The sequence below is a fragment of the Trichosurus vulpecula genome, chromosome 9 (assembly GCF_011100635.1).
Source record: "Trichosurus vulpecula isolate mTriVul1 chromosome 9, mTriVul1.pri, whole genome shotgun sequence".
Lineage (NCBI taxonomy): Eukaryota > Metazoa > Chordata > Mammalia > Diprotodontia > Phalangeridae > Trichosurus > Trichosurus vulpecula.
The window spans coordinates 118,975,545-118,990,425 of record NC_050581.1 but is presented as its reverse complement, the minus strand read 5'-3'; the positions used below and the strand labels follow the sequence as shown (position 1 = coordinate 118,990,425).

The 14,881-nt window shown below is 39.8% G+C and overlaps 1 protein-coding gene across 2 annotated transcripts in view; it reads right to left on the bottom strand.

The window, feature by feature from the left end:
- RNF123 (ring finger protein 123) overlaps positions 1 to 14,881 on the bottom strand; it is a 117,773-nt gene that overhangs the window by 91,338 nt on the left and 11,554 nt on the right. For both annotated transcript variants that reach the window (XM_036737990.1, XM_036737991.1), the window contains exons 4-7: positions 11,686 to 11,765; positions 10,929 to 11,026; positions 10,351 to 10,405; positions 9,930 to 10,015 (exon numbers count right to left, since the gene is read on the bottom strand). In XM_036737990.1, coding sequence (XP_036593885.1) covers positions 9,930 to 10,015; positions 10,351 to 10,405; positions 10,929 to 11,026; positions 11,686 to 11,765 — 319 coding nt within the window. The remainder of the gene's footprint in view (positions 1 to 9,929; positions 10,016 to 10,350; positions 10,406 to 10,928; positions 11,027 to 11,685; positions 11,766 to 14,881) is intronic.

The window sequence follows — 14,881 nt, the reverse complement described above, 5'->3', positions numbered from 1 at the left end:
TAGCCAAGCCCACAAACAACAGTCCATCTCCTGCCTCGAGTTCTCTACCCTTCTTGTCTCTCCCTTTTAGAAAATGCACCTCCTCACTAAGTCCTTTCCAGTTCTCTCCGTTGTTAATGCTCTTTACCAACACCCCCAAAAATTACTTTGTGTTTCCTTTGTATAGCTTTTATATTTACTTATGAATTATATCCCCCAAGCAGAATGTAAGTGTCCTCATCTGTAAGGCCAGTCACACAACCACACCAGAACTCCATATCCTCATCTGTAAGAGGAGGGATGGGACTGGATGAACTCTAAGGTCTCTTCCAGATCTAAATCTCTAAGGGGAGGCAGAATGGAGTAATGAACTTGGAGTGCTGAATGTAGAGATACAGGGCCTGAATTCGAATCCTGCCTCTGCTATTTCCTGCCTAGGTGACCTTGGGGAAGTCACTTAACCTTTTAACCTTCCCTCATCTATAAAATGAGGGAGTGAACTAGATAACCTTTTAAATTCCTTCCCACTCTAAACTGATGTTCCTATGAATGTCTGAATTAGTCTGACATACATCCTAGATTGTGGAAGAGGACATTTCAAAGGCTTCAGAAAAAGGATGGGTAAAATCCTGTGAATTAAGATCTTATAGAGAAAGCCTGCCCAGGCAGAATGGGAAGCTCTCAAAACTGAAAATCTGAAGACACAAAGAGAAATAATTCCTACAGAGACCAATGTAGATGCACAAGGAACTCGCCAATCACCTCATGTTTGTTAAAGACAGGAGCAAAAGGTTTGGAAGAGTATTTAACACAGAAGGAATACAAAGACGTAGCATGGTCCTGTAAAAACAGTCAGGAGCCTTAAAGCTCATCATGAACTGAGTCTAATCAGGAAAGCTCACAGACAATAAAAAGGGGGCATTTCTTAGTTATAATTAGGAAAAAAAGAGAGTACTAAAGAACTTTTGTTCAGGGTTGGGGACAAGATGATACTGCACAACATGAAGAAGGCAGAATTAATAACTTTTATTCTCCAATTCTTCACTCTACCATAGAGAATAATCCTGGCATTGGAAATGGCCAAACAAAAATGGCTAACAGAGATAAAGCTCAGGATAAGCAGGGAGACAGTAATAGAGCATCTGTGGTTGCCCTGGATTAGTTTGAGTCACTAGGCCCAGAAGAACAATATCCCAAGGCACTGGGGAAAAAAAAAAACAAAAAAAAACAGTAAGATGTGAATGTTAAGCCAGTATCAGTGATCTCTGAAAGATCAAGGAGAATGGGAGAAGTGCTACAGAACTTTAAAAGAGCAAAGGTTGACACAATTTTTTTTTAAAGGGAAGGGAGCTAAAGAGTACAAATTAAAGGTCACAGAGCTTTTATTTGATTCCTGGCAAAATTCTAAGAGGTGGTTGGTGAATACCATAAAAGCAATAATCATTAAAATCATTTCGTACTGGTTAAAAGATGTGAAAGCTGATCAATGGATTAGATTAGGTAAACAAGACCCCAAAGCAACTGAACATAATAGTCCAGTAGTGTTTAATAAATCCAAGAAAATTAATTATTAGGGATAAGGACTCCCTGATTCAATTATAACTGCAAGAAAAACTGAAAAGGCACCTGGCAGAAATAAGGTTTATACAAACATCTTACACCACATATCACAGTAACCGCCAAATGGATTCAAGAACTAAATATAAATGGTCGTTTGTTTTTTTTTTAATTAGAGAAGGAAAGAAAATACCTTTCACAACTATGACTATGGCAAGAAATCTTAATTAAACAAGAGCAAGAGTTGATCACAGAAGACAAAATGGACAATTTCAATGACATTAAATTGATTAAGTTTTGCACAAGCAAAATTAATATTGTTAGAATTACCCAAAGCCAAAGGGAAAAGACCCACATGTCCAAAGATGTTTATAGTAGCACATTTTGGTGCAGCAAAGAACTGGAAAGAAAACAGGTATCCATCACTCAGGAATTGGCTGAATAAATTGTGGTATACTGACATAAAAGATATTACTAAACTCTAAGAAATGAGAAAATGGACAGATTTAGAGAAGTTTGGTAAGACTTGAATGAACTGGTCAGAATGAAGTGAGGAGAAATAGGAGAACAATTTATACAACTATCACTCTATACCACCCCCCCCACAAAAAAACCCAGCTATCACTCTATAAAGGAAATAACTCTGAAAGACTTCAGAACTCTGATCCATAAAGTAACCTTTTATGATACGAAAAGACTGATGATGAAACATGCTTTCTGGGTGATGGACTAGAAGGGAAGAATGAGATATATTTTCAGACATGGTCTGAATACACATATGATGTGTATTGCTTATCTATACTTATTTTTTATAAGGGAGAGTTGTGGGGATGAGGATGAATTAGTAGGTAGTGATAGAGATGTGGGGAAAAGAGAATAAGGCATTAAAAATACCCAGTAGAAGACAAAAAGTCACATAAACAGGGTAATATTGTTACCATCTTGCTAAATTGAATATACTTTTTTTAAAACTGCACATAGCAAAAGTTTACAATTTTATATACAATCCTCTTTTGTGTTCTTTGTGTATTACAATGTTTGTCATTCATTATAAAGTTCATAATAAAGAAGCAAATTTAAAAAAAAAATTTTAAAAGCTTAAAGGAAGCAGGGGTCATAAAGTGCTAGCACAGCTTCATCTGAGCAACTGAACAGTTACTCGATGTTCAATAAATCCCAGAACATAAATTCCTAGAGAATGGACTTGTTTGATAGGAACTGCTGAGAAAACTAGGAAGCAGTTTGGCAGAAAATAAGTTAAGAATAGAATCTTGTATCATAAACACAATAAATAACAATTAGGTATACAGTATAAATATAAGAGGTTACATTTTTTTTTTAAGGAGAATGGAAGGAGATGCCTTTTTAATAGATGTTTAGGGGGAGAATTATTCTTTCAAAAATTTGTTATTGATGTTTTTTGTTTTTAATACCACAGTCATTTCCCAATATATCCCTACCATTAAACCCTCCCTTATAACAAAGAAAAGGAGTTAGGCAAAACCAACTAACATGCAACCCTGGCTGACAACTTAAGGAACATTTCATTCCTGTAGCCCTGCCTCTCTACCAAAAGAAATAAGGTTTGTTTCCACATCTATTCTCCAGGGATGAAACTGGTCATTACAATTAAACAATCTGGATGCCTTTCAGTGTTTTGTTTTGTTTTTTGTCTGGGAGGATTTTTTTTTCCTAAAAGGAGCCTCAAAAAATGGTGGCAATTACAAAAAATTCTGAGTACATAAAATTTTTAAAGCTTTTGTACAATTTTGTACAAACAAAATCAATGTAGCTAAAATAAATGTTTTTTTCATTAAATATCTCTGATAAAAATCTAATATCCAAGCTAGATAGAGAATTAATTAGAAAAAAATAAGACCAAGAGTCACTTCTCAATAGATAAGGGTTCAAAGGATACAGTTTTCAAAACAAAAACTGCCAACTATTAAAAACCAAATCACTAATAAGAAGAGAAAGGCAAATCAGAACAAGTCTGAGGCTTCACCTCACATCCATGCAAGTGGCAATAATAACAGTTGTTGGGTTGTGGGAAGACAAGCACACTAATACACTGTTAGTGGAACTGCAAATTGATCCAATTATTCTGGAAAACAATTTGGAATTATGCAAGAAAAGCCAATAAACAGTTTGCATTCTTTGTCCCAGCAATTCCACTGCCAGAAATATACCCCAAGGAAGTCAAAGACAAAAAGAGATGCCTCATAGGTACAAAGAAATTCATAACAGCACTTTTTATGATAGCAAAAAACTAGAAACAAAGTGGGTGCCCACTGATAGGAAGCTAAATAATAGTAGCACATAAATTATAATGGATTATTGTAGCCTAAGAAACAATAAATATGAGGAATTCAGAGAAACACAGAAATACACGTGAAATTAGCAGAACCAAGAGTACCACAGACACCATGACTAACATACTGTAAAGAAGGCAACATTAAAAGGCAGATGCATTCAGACTAAAGGCAATGACTAGTCTTGGTCCCAGAGAGTAGATGATAAAATACTCCCCTCCTCTTGGAAGAGTGATAGGAACAGTGTTGCATATAATATCAGAAGCAGTTTTTTTTAGTTATTTTCTACTGTTAAAAGGAATTGTAGTATAATAAACAGAAGTCATCAAAAAAGAGGATTTTTTGGAAGTCATATCTGACTAAACTCATTTCCTCTGATGACAAGATTACTAGACTGACAGATGAAAAGAATGCTGCAAATACCTAGACTTAAGCAAAGCATTTGACAAAACCTCTCATACCATTCTCTTCTTGGCTACCATAGATGGGTACTAGACAACAGAAGTCATATTGGTTAAGAGGCCAAACCAAACTATAATTATGACTGAGTCAATATCAATATGGAAAGAGGCTTATAGAAGAATTCTCCAGGAATATATGCTTGGCCTCATGCTATTGAAACCTTTTTATCGATGACTTAGATAGAGGTATACTTTTCAGATTTAGAGATGACATAAAGCTAGAAGGCATAACTAACAGGTTATGTGAAAGAATCAGTATCCCAAGACTCAATACACTAGAGGCACAAAATATAAAAGGAACAAATGTGAAAACAGACTTCACAAGTACAAGACAGAGAGGAATGGTTGAATTGTAGTTTGTGTGCAAAAAAATCTAAGTTTGATCTGAGTTAGCATTGTGATATATATGGCAGTCAAAAAAGCTAAATCTTGCATTTCATTAGGAGAAATGAAGAAATGACAGCCTCATTGTATTCTATCCTGGTCAGACACCATCTGGAGTAACAAGTCCCATCCAGGATGCCAATTCGCAAAAGGACATTGATAAACTGGAAAGCATTCAGAAGAGGATAACCAGGATGGTAAAGGGCATTGAGTCCATACCATAGAATGATGGAGTGAAAGAACTGGAGATGCTTAGCCTGCAGCAGAGAAGACTCAAGGGGAACATGGTACCTACATTCAAATATCAAAAGATTTTTCATATAAAAGAAGGATTGAACTCACTTAGTTTGGCCCCAGAAGACAGAATCAGAAACAACTGGTAATAGTTACAAAGAGGCAAACTGAAGCTTGACACTAGGGAAAACTTCCTATTAGAGCTAAGACTGAATGGAAGATAAAGTGGGAAATGGAGGTAGGTATGTGGTTCTCCCTCACTGAAAGGCTCCAAGGAAAGGCTGGATGGCCACTGATTAAGTATGTTGTGGCAAAGATAGTTTTTTCAAGTACAGGTTAGACCAGGTGGGTATTGAGGTCTCTCTTTCTTTGAACTCTAAAACTCTATGATTTCAGGACCCTTTGAGGAAGCCACTCCACCTTGGAACAGCTCTAATTGTTAGTTCTTCCTTCTTGTCAAATTAGTTCTTCCTTCTTGTCAAATATACATTTGCATCTTTGCAACTTTGCCCATAAGGGACAAGGCCAATCTTTTAGGCACTATCTTGCATGGTCAAAGTCCTTCAGATACTTGAAGACAGAAATCCCAATGCCCGGGATGCCCCCACTTCCCTTCTTTGTTGAATTCCTACCCATGCTTACAGCCTAAATCAAAAGCTACCTTCCTTGTGGTAATGAAATTTCCCTCGGGCCCATGGCACTTTGTTTTGTACCTCTAGTATTCAGGAACTTAACTAAAATTTAAGTGGATGTATGATCTTTTCAGTGTACTCATTCCCTCCAATGGGAGAACTTCCGATACATCAATGCACTCTCCTCCTCTGGGATTCTGGCCTGGATCCTGTAAGTCCTCTATAGAGAATCTAACCAAGTACTAGGAGCCTTTCTCTAGGTCGTTTTACATTCTGTGAGTACCAGTATAGCACTTGGGCCATCCTTCTATCATCCCCCATATCTAATATAATGCCCCAAACCTAGTAGGTGCTTAATAACTGCTCTTGATGGAGTGAGTCCTTGCTTTCAATATATGCCCAGTTTTCTTTTTCCTGAATATCTTTTATGCCACTTCTTACATGATTCATCACTTGTAATATGCTATAGCCCAATTAAACCTATCATTTCTTTCCTCTGCCCTTTGCATCATTTGTAATTTTGATTATCCTCAAAGTATGGAGTTTCATAATTTATAGGCATATAGCATCACCAGAAAAATAACGTTGTTAAAACAATGGGTTTTTGTGTCAAGCAACAGCCTGAGGTCACTGAATACACTACACAATTTCCCAAATGGAATTCAACCCACCAAGTTTCTTCTATTCAGCTCTTGGCCCAGTTCAATGTCCATCTGTAATGACGGTCAAAAACATACGTACCAATATACTAATTCATTGGACTGTTTGTCCAGCTGAATGCACAATCTGTGCAATAGATATTCCTTATCTAGTTTTTTCTGTGTGGACTGGTAAGCTAATCTATTTTAAGTCATCACAGATTTCATTGAGGAGGTCCTGTAGTATTTGAGGGCTTGATGCACTTAACACAATATTGATGAGATTAGAAGCCTCCTCATTAGCTTTAAGAAATCCTCCTTTCATCTGGACTCTGTGCAGATATCTTCCATGATGGAATCAAATACCTTTGGCAAGCATACATGTTCCCACTTGTTTCACTTGTCATTAGTGGTTAGAATACAGTTCAACCATGTTCTCTCTGTGATTGCATCTACCAACAAACTTTCTATGATGGGAACATATGCATGAAAATTATCATGTTGGAGGAGACAACCTTTATGGCAACATTTTGCTCCATTAAATCAAGTGCTTTTTTTATAATGAGCAAAGTGGAACGCCTACTAGTCAAATGTGTAACTGTGAAAATATGGTGCCACTTTCACCAGTGATGTCATCAAGATTTTAGAGCTATGAGAGCATAGGCGTATGGGCTGATAGTTATTTATATCCCCCTGATCACTTCTTTTTTTGGTAATAATACTGTCTGTGATTTCCTCCCCCCAATTATCTGGCATCTTCCCTTCTTTCAAATATCTTGAAAAACCAATCCTTTAATGCTTTCAAAACTATTAACTCTAATAGTTTTCTTCTCTCTTCTATATTTGGTTTGCTCCAGGGGCTATTCTCAACTTTATTTTCTTTGTTCTTAGTTTGATACAGTTTGTTTTGATACAGAAGATATCATCCTAAAAACCTCCCCTCAAAGTATATCCCCCAAAATAGCTAAGCTGTGACTGATAATTTCGTAGTTGACTGTCATAGAAAGGTATAAGCTTTAATGTTAATAATTTGGTATCAACATCATCCATTATATTTGACCTGTGTTCAGTGTTTTCATCTGCATTGTTGTAGTCACTGAACATCCTGTTCTTTACTCTCAATTTCATTTTTAAGTGATATTTCCACTTCCTCATAGCATATCAGAAACTGAGGTGTTGAGTCCAAAGATGATGGACTTAGATGACAAAAAGAAGTCACTACAGAAACATTGGCAGATTTGGTGTGTTTTCTGGATGATTTATTGTTCTCTCAGTTTCATCTATAAATGCTGTTGGGATGATCTGGCTTTTCACCGACTCATTTTTTCCTTCTACTGCACCTTCCTATTTTATCAAGTGGCATTCACAAGCATTCTCCTCTATAACATTCTATAAATGTTTACATTCTAAACTAGGTTGTTCACAGCTGCCACATCCCTCCTCTTAGTCAGAAAATCAAGTGTCTGCTGGCGGAAGGGGTTTAGGGGTTTAAGGCCTCCTCACTGTACTCACTATAGGCAAAAGCAATTGTCATTATCAATATCTTTTCCTTTACCTAGTTTTAATTTTTGAGTGTTTACAGCTGGCTGAAGAGGAGTGACATGGGATGGTAGAAAGAGAGCTGGACTTGGAGTCAGAAGAAAATCCTGTTTCTGACCCTTTCCAGCTCTTTGTGACCATGAACAAGCACTTAACTCTCTGATCCTGTTTTCTCTTCTGTAAAATAAGGACAATAATACCTAAAGCATCTTCCTCATGGGGTGACATGGAAATAAAATAATGTATAGAATGTATAGAATTTGGGCAAATTCTAAAGCACTAAATCGATGGTTTGGTTTGGTTTTTTTTTTAAATAGGTAGGAAGAGAACTGTTACAATTGCCAACAATTTCTTCTGGTTTGGTGTAAATTCTAATGTTTGCTCTAACTAATTAACAAACTAATCGCACACAGCTGACTCAGAAATGCCTTTCATACTAATAACTAGCTATTTCCTATCTATTAAGATAACTCATTTTTGGTACTGTGGGTTAGTGCTTGCCACGTTCAACACCCTCCAACTCTTATCTGGAAGAACGTCATAACTACAATAATGATAATAATACTGGGTAGCGTTTATATAGCACTTACTATACGCACTATCCTTATCTTATTCGATCCTCACAATAACCCTGGGAGGCAGGGGCTATTACTATCTCCATTCTACAGATAAATATGCACAATATAGATGCAGAAGGTCTCTGGCTTTTTTGTTTCTTAATCATATATTCATTCTGGAACCATATATTCCAATGATTTTTTCAACATTCTCCCCTCCACCCACCTTCATGATGAAGTCTCTAAGTGTCAATGTACACATTGGCTTCTTTTTGGAAAACATTTTTGACTTTTTCCTAGCTTATATTCATAGCGGTCTCTTTGCTAATGTCCATCAAGGGCAGCACTGAAAGGTAAGATGCAAGTGTCTCAATGATGCACCTCTGGGTGCACAATGAACTCAACGCTGCCAACTCCTCTGTCTCTCCTAGGAGAACCTGCAAGCCACCCTTCCATTTAGCTGCGACCTTCTTGTGTCGTCTGGTTTTGTGTACAGTAAGAAATTCAATACTGATGTGGTCCAGTTCCTCCAGTGATACACTGACTCGCTGGCCACTGGACAAGGATCTCCTCCTCAGGGTACCAAGAATTAAGATTTAATGTTCGTAGACTGTCTAAAAACTGACTTTGAGAACTCTGTGCAGAAGAGGGCTTCACAAAACCATGGAACATTTTGTATTTTTTTGTTTGTTTTGTGGGCTGCCATGGCCAAAGAATTCATCACCCAATAGTCAATCTACTGGTGAGGGCCCTCTCTGTATTAGCTAGGCTGGTTCTCCTACAGCAGACAGAGTCTCTGCTACTGTGACTATACTTTTTCCAGATTAGTAGAACCTGCCAGAGCTCCATTGCCAAAACCTTTGAGAATCCTTTGGAGTCAACTCCAAAGTAAGAGGAGGCATCAGAAGAGGACTTTTTTCTTATTTATCATATATTATGGCTATTTATGAGGCAGCTAGGTGGTGCAGTGGATATAGTGCTTGGCCTGGAGTCAGGAAGACTTTCTTCCTAAGTTCAAATCTCCTCACAGACACTTACTAGCAGTGGGACCCTGGCCAAGTAACTTAACCCTGTTTGCCTCAGTTTCCTCATCTGTAAAATGAGCTGGAGAAGGAAATGGCAAACCACTTCACTATCTCTGCCAAGAAAACCCCAAATGGGGTCACCAAGAATTGAACATGACTGAAATGACTAAAAAATAGTTATTTATGTATGTACCATACCCTGGAAATTCCATGAGAAGAGGGAATAGGTTTTATCTCCACTAAGTTTTCTATCTCCCATGGAAACCGACACAGATTTGCCCCCATTACACACTTAATAGATGCTTATTATATCATATTATATTGTCTGGGACTATATTCTCACAGACTGCTCCAACCCTGGCAAGAGAGAGGGCAGAGTGAGGAAGGATAAAGACACTTTGTTCTGTGAGGGGAATGTAGGGGGCTTATTGCTGTAACGTCAACTTGGCTTTTCTCAGACAGAAAGGCCTTACTCCTGGGAGCACTCCCAAAGCAAGAGGAGTTTCCTGAACTATGGAATCTATACACAAGCCTCTATTTTCTGATAAGCTCTAGTGAGGTACTATAGGACAGGGTGAAAGGCTGAGTACAAGCACTCCAGGCTAACATACCTCCTGGTTGAATCGGCAATTAAGGGTGCACCAGCCGATTTGCATGAGCCCCTGGGAGGAGATGAGCACCTCATAGATCCATTTCCCTAGAAAGAAGTCAGACACAAGTTGATTCACTAATGAATTCACTAATAATCATGTTACTCATGGTAAACACCACACTAAAAGAAAGACTTTCATTTTTTCTTGGCAGGCCTCACTCCACAGGGGCCGCAGGATGCTTCCAGGTCCTGCCTCCTTCCCACTGAGATCTGCTTAGTCTAGCATTCAGTAACCCACACTAGCACATAGCACCTAAAACCTTAAAGGTCCCAGAAAAATTAGCATGCAGGACGAGACAATCTTTACCTTTCTCTGAAGGAGACTCCATGAAAGTTCCCTGCCCCTATCACATTCTCCCCAACCAGCTGAAGGTACTTACCTTTATAAACACAGGTGGTGGCCCGAATAGAGCCAAAGTTACTGTGTCCAATAACCTAAACCAAAGAAGAAAAGGGATTTGGGTGCTCAGGATAAACCCTTAGCTATGCTCCTTTTTGCAATAAAAAATAATTGTTCCCCTTTGGAACTTTTAAATAAGAGAAACAAAAAGTCTCTCCTGGATAAGGGAAAGAATACTAAAATATCATCTCAATGAGATTTGGTCAAAGTCCTCATGTTATTCCTTCCCCTAATAATTACGCTCAAGAATAGCAGAGAGACACAGCCAGGCCCCTCAAGGTTAAGGAGGATTAGCATTACTGTGTAACTTGTCTTTGATTCACCACCAAACCTGGAAAGCTTAACTCAGTTCCTCATGCACAAACCATCAGGTTACATGCACTTTGACCAGATGAATCAGAGACTCAAGCTATGAGTATCAAAATCTAAGCAGCAAGTTTCAGCATGGCACAAATTAGAACAGCCATCATCTGAGGATTTCCCCAACTGTGAGGCCCCACCACCCTAATGTTGACAGAGGTTATCTGCTCTCCACTTCTTAGTCCCCACCAAACTCACACCAAGAAGATCATCATCCACCAGGAGTAGCCCCTCAAAGCCACTTGTGTGATCCAGGACCACAGTAGATGGCCCAAGCCGCCCTTCTACAGTCTGTTCTGAAATAGAGAAGAGATGGGACAGTCAGCTGAAATCATCTGGAGCAAAACCAAAGACCCAAACAAGCAGAAGGCTGAGCTGTGCTACCAGTGAGAAGGCTCTCTCTTGTGGTCAGTCACAAACCACCTCACTTGATGGGTTAAAATCAGACTGAAATTCTTAGGACAAGTTTCAAAGCCTCAGCTTTTCACAAGGAAGTCACTATATGATGGGGTCACCTATTTAGATTACAGCAATATTCTCAGCCTGGGCTTGCTCCCTAAATCTAAGGATAGTCAAAGCTTCTATAAGAACTTCCTCTGTTTAAAAGACCCCTCTGAGAAGCCCAAAGCAAGTCCTGAGGTCTGCTAAATAAGAAAGAAGCTAGAAGAGGATGAGAGAGATCCAGGCCTGTTTTGAAGGGCCTTTGTAGGGAACGGGAAAGTTTCAAAAGGCAAGCACTAGCCATTTCATAAATGCACAATCCTCCTGGGGTCCCATTCTAGGAGAACAGGGTAGCCACATGAGCATTTTGCTCACAAGAGATCCCAGTGCCCCAGTTTTGCTCCATTCTAAAATTCCTCATTTACCCTTCTGCCTATGAACCTAGTGCAAAAAACTGGTTTTCAGTCATCGTCACCAAGAGAGGATGGGTTCCTGCCACCTTAGGAATCTCTACCTTCACTCTCTTCAGCCTCATCCTCCTCCTTCAGCAGCTGGTCCAGATGTTCCTGAAGGTTCTGAAAAGTCAGAGGTTTTCTGGGAAAAGAGGGTAAGAGGGAGACTTACTTCATTTATTCCAGGCGATAGAGGTTTATTGAGCTGCAAGGGTTTAGGCATCAGAGCCATATTTCCCTAACCCTGAAGAAGCCACAAAATACCAATGACAGTCAAGTAAACCATTGTTATCCCCCTCTAATGAAGCCGCATGTCCTGGTGCTGCAGGATGTGGCCCTGGGGAGCTGGCACTGTAAGTGGATGGATTAAGACAGATAGCAGTAAGTCCCAGAGAGATACAAACAGAATCTCAAAATATCAGAGTTAAAAGAGATCTCAAAGGTCACACAATCCAACTCATACATTTAAGTTTGATGGATGAAAAAATTCCTGACAATTAGAGTTGTTCAACAGTGGAGTAAGACTCCTTGGGAGGTAGCAAGTTCCCCCTTCCAGGAGATCTCTAAAAAAAATAAAGCGAAAGAGCTGATGTCTACTTGTCAAGGATGTTGTGGGAGAGATTCTTGCTTAGATACAGGCTGGACTAGATGTAGCTTCTGTGGGATCTACTCACTCTGAGACACTGGGATCTCCAAAGAGGAATCCCCAACAAGTGGTCAACTAGCCTTTGCTTGAAGACAACTAGTGATGGACAGTGAACCTGCCACCTCCTAAAGCTCAACATTTCTCCACTGAACCACCTGGATCATCTAAGCCAATCTCCCTAGTACTTTCCCCTCTTAGTCTTATCCTCTGTGGCTAAGAAAGTACCAATGCTAAGAACACTAGCTTGAGAAGCTCCAAGGCCAATGTCAACATAAAAACTAAGCTGAATTAGACTAGTGGGTAGATTTAATCTACCCCACACTAACAAATGTCTGGACTTGCAAAAGACTAATTAAGAAGAACAGGAGGCTAGATGCTTACTAGGTCACTCAGTCCTATATCTAATGTCAGAAAATCCTTTTTACATATATAAGCTACATTTCTCCTGATTGTAAGTTAAGCCCCATTTCTTTGTTTCTGAGAAACACTGATCTGATCTATAACACAAGTGTAAATGTCATACCATTCCTTAATTTTGGATAGATGTGTAGAAGATGGTAGAGGAACTATAAACATCTCTCCCTACCACTTGTCCCACTCTTCTTTGACTCAATCCCAGAAGAAATAAAAGAGAGAAATATAACTGGGGTGATTTTTAAAAATGTCCCCCTCACCCTCAGCTACCATGCACCATCCTAACCGCATGTGTGAATCCCCAAATATTAAAGGCAGGCATGCACAATGTCACCAACAGTCCCTCATCCCAGGACAAAGGTAACCTCTGCTTTCCCTCCTGTCCACTATAACCTTAACTCATTTCCCAATAGTAAAAAGGTCTTGGTGTTATTCTTAGCTTCCCTGGCTGCTCTGACATGAGCTCAGCATCTAAGAATAGAGGAAGGAATGTAACCTTAGCAGGGCTTAGGCAATGTATTCTTGGGCATCCTTCCCCCAAACAATTCTCCACAGGGCCCCAGGGCCCAACCACCAGTAGCAAAAGGTACCAGTCACTCAGACTTACTGCCAGCCCAGCAATGACAGATACTTGTCTGCAGTTTTTCTCTTACTCCAACTATCTATCCTGGCCTCACCAAATGAAAACCTGCCTGCAGCACACTCTCAGGAGGTCCTTTCCTACCACACAGTTCTCATCCAATTATCCTTTTATTGCTAATGCAAAAGGAGGGTTGTGAGAGGGTTCTCTCCTTCTCTATATCATTCCCACAACAAGGCAGCAGAGAGGCCTCGGACTCGGCAGTTTAGAACTTCCTCCTGTATCTTACTTCGATTACCCAGGAAGTAAGTAAGCCGCAGGAGGAAGTTGGGTGTGATGTCTCCATAATTTCCCTGGTGCCATGGCTCTCAGGCTCCTGAGCTATCAGGACCCATCCAAATGCTGGCAGGGGGGCGCAGTAGTGATTACTAGCTAGGACTGCCACTCACCTACCCACTTGTGAGGTGTAAACCCAATGGGGGCAGCTATGTGGCACAGTGAATAGAGGACCAGCCCTGGAGTCAGAAGGACCTGAGTTCAAATCTCACCTCAGACACTTGACACACTTACTAGTTATGTGACCTTGGGCAAGTCACAACCCTTCTCCCCTCAAAAAAAAAAAAAAACCCAAAATAAATAAACCCAATACTGAAAGGTCTAGGCAATTCATGCATAAGAAATTCACTTTCCAAAACAATTCCTCCAGCTAAAAATAATCTCTCCTTCCTCAAACTTAACTAGAGTACTCTAGCTGTATCCTTTGTCCCTATAACCTTCTCTCTTGCATCATATTTACCTGTGAACATGTACCTTGTCCACCTTAACCCCCAAGAGATCTTGGATCTCCAGCACTAAATGCACAGCAGACACTTAAAAATGGCTACTGAATTGAAAAAGATTCTTCACTTTCCCAAAAAATTCACCACAGGACGTCTTTAAATAGCAGCATGCCACAGGAGAAATAGGATTGGATTTCAAGTCAGGGGAATCGGGATGGAGGCCTGGCTCCGGCAATATTCCATCCCTTTCAGCTCGAGCAGATTATTATTTCCTTCTCTGAGCCTCAGCTTCCACAGCTGTAAAATGGGAATAACACCACCTCTAAAGTATCCGCCTCAATGAAGAAAATGAAACTCGGGTACAGTAAGTACTTTATAAAGCATAAGTCATTTTACAAATGTAAGGTAATGATAATGATAATAGCAGCTTATCAGTGAATACCGACCAAGACGGCCATCCACTCACATGAGGCTCGACCCTGCTGGAGGACAAGAGGCCCCCTGGGGTCCTGGCTGGTAGTCTGACCACACCAGAAGCCTCAGGTGCTATGCTATCTCTAGGGCTCAGCTTCTTGGAAAAACCTGCCCTGACACTCCCAGCCTAGAAGGATCTTTCTGCTGAGCTCCTAACACACTTGCTGGCTATCCCATTCACTGAACGCTTACTTGGACTGCACTGTCCTGAATTATTTGTCTTTTCACAGCAGGAATGCCTGATTGTCCTATACAGGCTGGAAACTTAGAAGAAAAAGGTAGGGAATGTGTTGTATATCATATCAGCCAGATAAAATAAAAGCCAGCCTTCCTTCCCCCCACCCCCCCGTCACCCCTCCATCCAG